Raw genomic sequence first — 10,491 nt, 5'->3', positions numbered from 1 at the left:
CTAGTTTGAGTGGTTTGATATCTGGACATTGTCAGCACCCAGCATTTGGCTGGATGTTGGAAAACAGCCACAAATGCAGGGCTTGATGGGAGCTCATGGGGCCAATTCTAAATGATTTACAGCTGGCAACAATCAATTTTATATGTTATATCTGGGCATACTGGGAAGCTGGCAAGCACGCTGGGAGCACAATGGTTTTATGCATCTGGTTACCATGCTACCTGAACAGGACCACATTTTTGTATGCACAGGCAGCTTCAGTATGTGCAAACTAGAACTGAACTATAGGTGGCAGTATGAGAATGTGTGATGTACTTCGATCCACTTGTGTTTTCTGTTTATACAGACGATATAGATACAGACAAGCTCTATTTGAAAGCCAGGCTGGCAAAGTGGGTAAAACTTAGAGAGGTAAACCTTGCAGTTCTACCTCCTATTTCAAAGGTCTGAGACAACCAAGGAAAAATCTCTTTTGTAAGTTTTGTTGATCATAACATGGGTAAAGGAGTGGCAATGGAAAACCACAGGAAACCACAGGAAAGCAAAGTCAGAACACACAAGTATAACACTTTCATAGTAAAAATTATTTGGAGTGCCTGATATTAAAAGGTAACATTTTCTCCAATGTATCAGGATGCTGTTTGTAATTGGCAGTTTTAACAAAAGGATGTTCATGTAACTTGCTATGACTACAAAAGCAGCATTCTGCCACTTTTTCTATATCCAGACTCTTTGTATTGAAAATGGAGAGAAAAAAAACGTATTTTATCTGACAGAGTCGTGAACCGCTTCGGTAAGTGTATTTTCCCTGATGCAGAGATGCAGGGAGGAGAAACTGGCACCTGTACAATATATGGTTGCCATACCACTTTCAGAAGAAAAACAGTGGCAATTCTGTTCATAGTCTTTGGGTAAATTTATCTAGTCACGTTATGCCAAACCCCACTCCCAAAAAGCTACTGGCTGACAATCCTGTTTCCAAGGAATCTCAGTGTTAACCAGAATTGAGTTTGAAAACTACTTTATAATTTAAAAAATCATGATTTTATTTTTATCTTGATATAGTGTAGTGGTTAACAGCAAGGGCTTCTAATCTGGAGAGCTGAGTTTGATTCCCCACTCCTCCACATGCAGCCAGGTGGGTGACCTTGGGCTACTCACAGTCCCATCAGAGCTGTTCTCACAGAGATTCTGTCAGCCACCAACCTCCCAAGGCATCTGTTGTGGGGAGAGGAAGAGGTGATTGTAAGCTGCTTTGACACTCCTTCTAGTGCAGACGTAATGGCAGTAAACCCAGAAATAACTAATTATCTCATTATGTGTGATAATGTATGATGGGAAAGGAAAGGAGGTATTATGTGAGTAAGTCCTGGGTTCCTTAAAGTTATACCATCGAGGCAAACTATGATTTGCCATTAAATCTGAGCCAAACTATTACAGGAGACATAGATATTCATTTTGGGATCTGTCTCTGAGGTTTAGATTCTTTTCTTCAGTTAACCTATTAAAGCTTTGTGACAAATATTGAGGGTGTTCTAGCATCTAAAACAGAACTTAAAGAAATTGTGTATAATAACTGTTCTTACCATAACAACTGAAGAAAACATTAATGTTAACTCTTAAAATATCATTTATCTTCAGCAGATGGGAGAACATTTAGGAAACCTTATCTGACCTCAGAATACCTAAACCATGGAAGGGAAGATATCCCAGCTACTGGAAAAGGTGAAATGACTTTGGGTTTGGTACACAATGTGGCATTTATAGAGTTGGACAGACTTCCGACAAGTCCTTCTGAGCTGACTTTATCGTCCTACATTTATCTAATCATTTCCTTTTGTGCCAGTCTGTGTATAGTTCACTTTTGAATTTTGGTTATTTGTTTTGTTCCTGAGATGTTTGCTAGGTCGACCACTGGCGTCAGCAGTGTGTTTGAAACCGTAGCTTTTTAATGAGCATCCTCATTAAGAGCCAGAATGGAGACAATAGAACACATGAGATTATTTTCTATGTCACTGATAGCTGACCTTCCGTTAATTTATCCCAAAGTTTGCGCACATGTTTTGGAGGTTCTCCTGTTCAAGCAATGATAACACAAAGTTAATGTGTTTGCTTAAGAAGAGAAAAGAGCTCTGACGTTGGAGACTATCACTAGAAGGGCACAGAGTAAACCTCAGAACAGAGAAAAAGACATGTCACCAAATGTCAAAATGCTGGTAAGTAAAGTGAAATGTGATGGGGAATTTATTTTCTGGCTAACGAAAGGAAATGAGGGTTTAAAAGTAGATAGCCAGACCTATGTACTTGACCAGACCGAAAACTGGGGTGAAAGAGTCTTGACGGATGCTGTGGAAAGACATCACCAAAGCAGCTCTGAGAAATCTAGTGATTCCACTTGCTAAAATGAAAAGCAGCATTTTGCTAGTCTTACTCTTTGTAGCCTTTTCTTCAACATTTCAGACAATTTCATCTGATAATTTGCAACATCAGGAAGGTAAGTAATAATCTCAGACCTGTAGTGCCAATTCAGTTCTTGTCTTGTATAATTCTATTATTTTAATGGTTTTCTAGATGAAATACCTTAAGAAAAGGAAGAAAATATATTAAATTAGTTAACTGTTGTAAAAGCAACATTTAACTGAGGTCAAAGTTTCTGCTATAGAAAGTAACACAACTGTACCAATACACTTGCTAGTTTAGACTCAATATTTTCCTCTGTGTTTTCATCACAATGTCTAAGTTCTTTTTAAAGCCCTTGAGAAGCAGGAAACTATTTTTGAACAACTGTTTGAACAACTGGCTGCCTTCAACATTCTGCCACCAAATTATCACAAAAATATATGCATTGATTTTCTCATGTTCCACTTATAGTATAATGAGGAAATGCTTGTTTCAATAAATAGCAAAAGGAAGATATGGCTCCAATTTTTTATTCATGTATGAGTGAAAAGTTGGGCCATTCTGCCTCCAATCAGAACATACTCATATGTTATAATATTAGTCTTTTCCTTATTTTCAGATAAAAAACAAAGAGTAGTGAAAGAACACCGAGACAATCAACAAAGGAAGATAGCAGAATTTTTATCAGCATTTGATAAGGTACAGAAAAGTACCAAGGCCAAATTGTTTCCCAAGACCACAGACCTACAAGGTAATTAAACAAAAACAACTTGATTAATACAATCATTTTCACACTATCAATTAAATGCTTACATCAAAACTGAATGAATGATATTTAAGTAAGTTATGATATTTAAGTAAGTTATGTCTGTAATACAGTTAAATAATTATCTCAAGCATATCTCACTGCTTTGGTTTCAGGTCCAGTATTAGTACAAAATTTGTTAATATTATTATATATTCCTTGAAATGAGCTAGAAACCACCAAGTTCAGTTAAACTATCTCTTACCTACCCCCTGTTGATATTACTAGATATTAAATCTCAAAGGATACATTTTTGTCTGTTCTAATTATATTTATTTATATTTACAATTTATACGCCATGTTCCTCCCTAATGAAGATCCAAAAGTAATTTATTTAGATCTCCTCTCCATCATTTTATTCTCACAACAACCCTGTCAAGAATATATTCATACAATTCACATATCAATATCTTGAAGCACCAACATTTTGTAATTGCATGAGGAAGAAGGCACACTAATCCATCGATCTGATCAAATTATAATGCCAGCGAACAAAACTGAACTTTTTGCATCAACTCTCCATTTTGCAGGTTCCATTTTGAGTCACAGACATCCATGAATTATGAATTAATCACAGCATATTCTTCTGCATAATGCCTATATAGGAATCTAATGATCAGCATTAATTTACCACGCACTGGTGCCTTGTCCCATATGTATAATGATGTGCTGGCTATATTTGAACTACATCTTTATTAGTGCTATTAGTAGCCCTGACATAACAATTGGATCTGATGACAGATACTGATCTGGAATAAATTACATTTTAACCACCTGATCAGAGGCAGTATTCAAAGTAATCCAAATATCATTAGTATCACAGATTGCAATGATATTTGATTTGTATGCCTGTAAAGATATTGCTGTACTGTATGTTAATATTTTACGCCAAATTAATTCTACATTTCTAAATGTGAAGATGTCTTCTATTACATATTTATATATGACCCTTTTATAAAATTAGTCCCTTTCGAACATAACAAAGCTGCCCATGCTCACTTCATTGAGGACCAGAAAGTAGACAAACAGAACCCAACTGCAGACTTATCTGAAAAGTTTAAGGTAAATCTATTGCTAAGATACTGGATTCCTTTAAAGGAAGAATGTGACTCTGCGTACTAACCACTGCTCTAAATCACAAAATAAAAGGGCTGGCATGGGAAGCAGCAGTAAATGCTACTTATCTGAAAAGGGTATAAAGTCAAGGCAACCAAGCCTTTCTCTTAAGCATCAGACACAAGAAAACAGATATTTTTCATCCCCTGTATTATTGGTCTCAAGGTGAAGATGACAGGGAGTGGAAGCAGAGTTGCTTCCAGCATGTCCCACAAACAAAATGCAAAGCAAAATTGTGTGTAGTGATGGGGCATCCTTGGAAAAAAAACATCCCAGGAATGTCAAGAGAAGCCAAAAGAATACTGATAAAACCATCAAAATATCTTATGAGTTTCAGCCGAAACAAAATTCTACGTGAATTTCCAAAGTCCTCCTCACACAATGAAAAGCCATGAGAGTTTCTATGGAAGCTGGAAAATATTGGGGAAAGGTATAATTTCAGATACTTAGAAGAACTGCTTTGCTGATTTGGTCTAAGGTTTCATCTAATCATTAGGTGTTTCTGTTAGGCAAACAATAGAACCATGTGTTTGGATGGCTCACTTTAAGAATATCTTGACATGTACAAACTTCATAGTTGTGCATGGACTCAAATACCAGGTGGTATTTAATGAATTGATCCCTTTATTGGTTGGTAGTGTCAATTCCAAAGAGTTAGGTGGAGCCCAAAAGTCAAGACAATCATCACCACCATGTACAGTAAACAAGAGCACTACAGAATGGCAATCCTTAACCGCTGTTGCTCTAAAAAAAACCCTGGAAAGGCCAGAACAGGCGGCATCTGTCCGGGGCCCATCCAGCCATGTCTGGACTTCACTTCCAGTCCACGGCCCAATCAGGATATGCACAGCGCATCCTGATTGGGCCGTGGACTGGTTGCAACCACCCCCACCAACCTGGTGCCGGGCACTCTGTCATGATATATGCCAGTGTGCCCCTGCCTGCCACCATGGAAGGAAGTAGGTAGTCTGGGGACAAGCCAGCCCTCTTGGGGGTGGCAAAAGGGCAGATGGCAGTGGCCACGGCTGCCCCCATTCCCTCAAGCCCCACCGCTGCAGCCCTCGCCGTAGCTCTGGCAGGTGGTGCAGGGTGCTGCCAGCCCTCTTGGCCTCCACTGCAACAGAACAGGGACTGCCCGCCACCTCCACCTGTCCACTCAAGCCCTGCCATCACCTGACCTCTCACTGCTTGGAAGCTGGGGCTGGGACTGGCCCACCCTGTGGATCACCCTCCCCCCACTAGGCTCTATTCATATGCAGATGCCAGGCTTCTGTCCCGTCCCCCACTCCCTCACAGCCCCCTTTCCCCGAGACCAGATGCCCACCCCCTCCCCTCCCTTTTTGTCCCCAGCAGCACCACCACCACCATGCTTGCTGCTTCCCTTCCTTCCCTTCTCTGCATGCTGTCACCCACCTCGCTGCCCAGCACCCAGTCTGCCTGCTCCTTGCCTTGTGTACCCTCCCTGCCCTCCCCAGATAGCCCTCGCTCACTGCCTGCCTGGATGCCTAGGAAGCAGGTGCTGGGCCACACATGTGTGCCACCCTGCCCACAGGGATCTCCCTGCCCACCTGTCACTGACAGCCACCAGCCAGGGCTGCCCAGGCCTCACAAGCCTCCTGGCTGCAGTGCACCGACACCTCCAAACACCGACACATTTGCAAGGCCTTGGGGCTGCCTGTCCTCAGCAGGAGAGAGAGGTCTGCGGCTCTGATTTTCCCCCACATCACCAAACTTGCCCCCTGAACTCTTAAGCTTCTTGCGCATGCCTGGGAAGAGAGATCATCCCCTCGACTGTGCCCTGACCCACAGCACTCTCCCCCATTCCCTGAGCCAGATCCCTGCCTCCTCTGCTGTCCGGGGCCTGCCCACCACTCCCCCCCCCCAGCATCCATTGCATCCTTCAATGCAATGGGCTTGCAGGCTAGTACCAAAATAAATTCCTTTAGATGATTTTAGGAAGCAAGACAAATCACAATATCAATAGGGTGGCACAGTATAGTGGGTACTAATTGATTAACATGACCCAGAATTATAGTTATTCTCAATCAATAAAAATGGCTACTTTCAGAATGTTAATTAATAGCAACCATCGTTGAATTAAGACCTATTCTCTATTCTGTTCTCACTTTAATATTATTGCTTCAGCATTTCTCGCACACAGTCCTTAATACTCAACTTTGCCTCTATGTATACACAAGTAGTTTATATAAAACTTGTGCAGCTCTCCTAGAGTAGATAGTTATGCTGACCTACTTAGCAATCTACACCAAAGTCTCTGGCTAATATAAGGAACTGGAAATGTCAGAGGGCTAAAGGAGGGCTTATTACCAATTTTTTTTCAGTTTTGTCTTTTAACAATCCACTAAAACACCTATCTACCTACTTGTATCTCAATTAGGAACTACTTCCAAAAGAATTCCCTACAAACCAGATTGTGGATATACTTCTTTCAAAATGTTAAATTAAATAATATATTTCCAATTCCTGTACAGTTTCACATGTCTCAGTATGTACTGTAAAGTGATAATAACTTGAACTACTATTTTGACAGAAACCTACCATATTATTCCCATATTTTTGTTTCAGTTTATACCAAGATGTTTGGGAAGACAATCAAAATGGTAAGACATGAGTAATTTAAAAAATCAACCAGTATCCCAGTAACAGATTAAGTTTTTCTTTTACTACAGAGCTACTTTATTCCCACTCTGACCTGGATGGCTCAGGTTACCCAGTCTCTTTGGATCTTGGAAGCTAAACATGGTCAGCCCTGGCTAATATTTCCCCTAAGGAATATCAAGGTTGTGACACAGAAGAAAGCAATATCAAACCACCTCTGTAAGTCTCTGGCCTTGAAAATTGTACAAGGTTGCCATAAATCGGCTGTGGCTTGGCACTTTTCACCACTTTATTCCCTACCACCAATATGCTGGTGAGCTCCTCTGCATACATAGGATACTTATGAATATAAGCTCTCCTTGTATATTACTGGAGGTGCCAGACATCAGCATGCTCAAAATATATGTAGAGCTCCTCCATCAACTGAAATGAATCAGATAAATGTGACACCTGAAACACACTTTTTCGAAATCAGCACATCAAGAACTTGGTTGTATCCTTTCTAGTTTATATATTTGTAATCTTAAAACATATTTTCTCTTATGTGCTTCATTCTGGACAGGAAGAGTTTGATGACAGTCAGTCTATGCCTCCTATCTCTCATGAAGAGGCCATTGTGGATTTTCTGGAAATATATCCTTTAAGTGGAAAGAATTTCAGGAAAGCAACACCATTGTCTTCCAAGAAATCAAAGAAAAGAGGTACATCTTCCAGCAGACAAATTATATTCCTTCCCATATTGTAACTTGGAGTTGCTTCATATTTAAACCACTGCAGATTTAGGTAGTCTAGGGTTATAACGGTTGCATAGGAAGGACAAAATGTGAAGACTCACTATAAAGCCTAGATAGTACTGGGAGACTGATTTGTGGGCCAACACAACCTCAGCGTCATGACCATGTGGGGGAAGGTGTTTAACCATTAAACTTGAGCAGAGGCTCAGTTCAATAAATGAAATGGGCTCTATCAGTTTTTTTGGGGGGTGACCTTTATAAATTACAAAACTGAGTGGAAGTTAAAGATTAAATTGCCATCACCCTTTCCTATAGGGCCAAGAGGCAAATTACTGGCTGCCATTCTCATTTAAAGATGGACAGAGATGTGAGATCATGTCTCCTCTGTTAAGGCTGCAAACTTTCACTGCAACCGGAGGAAGGGAGCGCTTGCGATCTTTGATATTTTATGGCGTTGTTTACCCATCCTGAGCAGCATGGGAAGAGCACGCTAGAAAAATAAAATATTTATTTATCTATATATCTGGCATCATATGTGTACATTTCATGTATGAATGATAGCTCTTGGGAATCTCTGCATTTTCCAGTATGGCATTACAATAGAACATGTCAGTTTTGGAGGTATGTCCCAATGCAGCTAGAGCTCCCCCGGTTACATGTTCTGAACATTTGTTTGGGGCTATGGAAATATGGGCATATAAAACCATAATTAAACTCCCTACATCTAAACATTTCCAAAATGGAAAGGGAGCAAAGAGAAAATAAAATATGCCCAGCATAAGGAAAGCTTTAGATTACCAAGAGATCTATGTATACCTTATTTTAACATGTATTTTCTTTATACATTGCAGCCTGCTTTTGGAAGTACTGTGTTCAAAGCAAGTAGGTTTTGTGTGTGTGTGTTTTTAATTGAGCCAACGAACCATTCTGGTGATTACATCCGACAAAGACATCTTCAGATACTGAAGACTTTCTACAGAGAAAATTAAGCACAGAATACACATAACTATCTGACCATATTTGCTCTGAGCAAATATATTTGTAAAAGGTTCATGACAGTATTTAAGAGGCATACCAATTATTTTTTATTTTAAAATAATATAATAAAATAATTTTATACAATGATACATAAAGTAATAAAATAGTTGGGAATATTTATGGGATATGTTAAGCCTGCCATACCTGAGTTTTGGGGAAAAGATAAATTGCAAGCAAGTCTGTTTCTTCCACAAGTGTGCCTAATAGAAAAAGCTTGAACTTTCCCACAGAAGGTACTGGGAAATTCTCTTACCATGTCTACCTTCTCCAATGGGAAGGAAACAGGAATCAGTCTCTTATACATGTTTTGTGCTCCATTGCTCCTGTACATACATGGAATACCACTATCTTTCATTCTTCCTCTTCACTTCCAGAGAGTATTTTCAGGCACAGGAAAACTAAAGGGGAAGGGAGAAAATAGAAATGGAACAAAAGCAGACACAGAATGATGTACTAGTTTGAGTATTGGACTATCATCAAGAAAACACAAGTTTGAATCCCCACTCTGTCATGAAAAGTTGCTGGGTGACCTTGGACCAATCATACACCCTCAGTGTAACTTACCTCACAGGGTCCTTCCAAGGACAAAATGGTGGAGAGGAAAATGATGAAAACTAGTTGTCCCCACTGTGAAGGGTATAAATAAAGTAAAACAAATAGATAATATTGCATTGGAGCCATGCTACAATTTGGTAGCCTATACAGATACAGAGCCTCTTGTGGCGCAGAGTGGTAAGGCAGCCGTCTGAAAGCTTTGCCCATGAGGCTGGGAGTTCAATCCCAGCAGCCGGCTCAAGGTTGACTCAGCCTTCCATCCTTCCGAGGTCGGTAAAATGAGTACCCAGCTTGCTGGGGGGTAAACGGTAATGACTGGGGAAGGCACTGGCAAACCACCCGGTATTGAGTCTGCCATGAAAACGCTAGAGGGCGTCACCCCAAGGGTCAGACATGACTCGGTGCTTGCACAGGGGCTACCTTTACCTTTACCTTTTTACAGATACATTGGCATCTTACCCCTTCCAACTACAAGTTGGAAGAAAAAAAAGGCAGAACAAGGTTTTTATAATGTTTTATGAAGGGAGGTTATATTGTACCCCACCACAAGTTCCTGGAGAGTGGTAGGCTAAAAATCTAATAAATAAATAAATAAGGTAATGTGTAGGATTTCAACCTTGCCAAACTGGGGTGTGTGATTTGCAATGGCATTCTTCTCAAGACATACGCAATGATTGGGTTGAAGGTGATGACTGATTCTCCCTGAGCAGGATAAAAAAGTGTTGCTTTTCTCTATGTAGTAACTTCCACTAGTAACTTCTACTGCAGTTCACAAACATCTTGACATCAAATGACCACACACACACACAGACATATACTTGTCCATTGCCATCATTCATGGGGTAGATGAAGGTCAATTGCTTCATTTGGTTCCTGTTGCTATAGTGATGAGGTAGGCAGACTGTGTCAGCCAATGGGAACAGGTACTAGGCTATCTCTGATGTTGCTCCCAGTCACCATGCCTTCAGTCGCTCATAAATGCCACTCCCAGGAGGGATAGAAGTTTACTTTGCAGCACAGGATAGGGAACTCTCTCACCAAGGTTTCAACAAGGGCTGTCAACTCTGGTTTGGGAACAACTTTGAAGATGGAGTCAGAAGTGGGCTGGATTTGGGACAGGAAGGGACCTCAAGGGAGTATATGCTATGGAGTCCACCCTCCAAAGCAGACATTTTCTCTAGGGAAGCTGATCTGTCACCTGGAGACAAGCTGTAAAACTAGGGG

General features: G+C 40.5%; 1 protein-coding gene across 3 annotated transcripts; it reads left to right on the top strand.

Moving 5' to 3' along the window:
- The first annotated feature begins 1,922 nt into the window (after positions 1-1,922).
- LOC143840696 (uncharacterized) lies at positions 1,923-9,639 on the top strand. 3 transcript variants are annotated; one of them, XR_013232328.1, is made up of 5 exons: positions 1,923-2,216; positions 3,020-3,151; positions 6,908-6,942; positions 7,503-7,641; positions 8,526-9,639. XR_013232328.1 is itself a non-coding variant. In XM_077344245.1 (5 exons), the coding sequence occupies exons 1-5, from the start codon at positions 2,344-2,346 to the stop codon at positions 8,558-8,560; spliced, it is 492 nt and encodes a 163-aa protein (XP_077200360.1). In that variant the 5' UTR covers positions 2,240-2,343; the 3' UTR covers positions 8,561-9,639. The 3 variants fall into 3 exon arrangements, 2 of the variants coding, with proteins under 2 accessions (XP_077200360.1, XP_077200359.1); XM_077344245.1 differs by lacking the exon at positions 1,923-2,216 and adding an exon at positions 2,240-2,494; XM_077344244.1 differs by lacking the exons at positions 1,923-2,216; positions 8,526-9,639 and adding an exon at positions 2,240-2,494 and having other exon boundaries at positions 7,503-7,947.
- Positions 9,640-10,491: the final 852 nt, after the last annotated feature.

The sequence above is a fragment of the Paroedura picta genome, chromosome 6, assembly GCF_049243985.1.
Source record: "Paroedura picta isolate Pp20150507F chromosome 6, Ppicta_v3.0, whole genome shotgun sequence".
Lineage (NCBI taxonomy): Eukaryota > Metazoa > Chordata > Lepidosauria > Squamata > Gekkonidae > Paroedura > Paroedura picta.
Note: the sequence above shows the minus strand (reverse complement) of the source record. Positions and strands in the feature narration are given on the sequence as shown.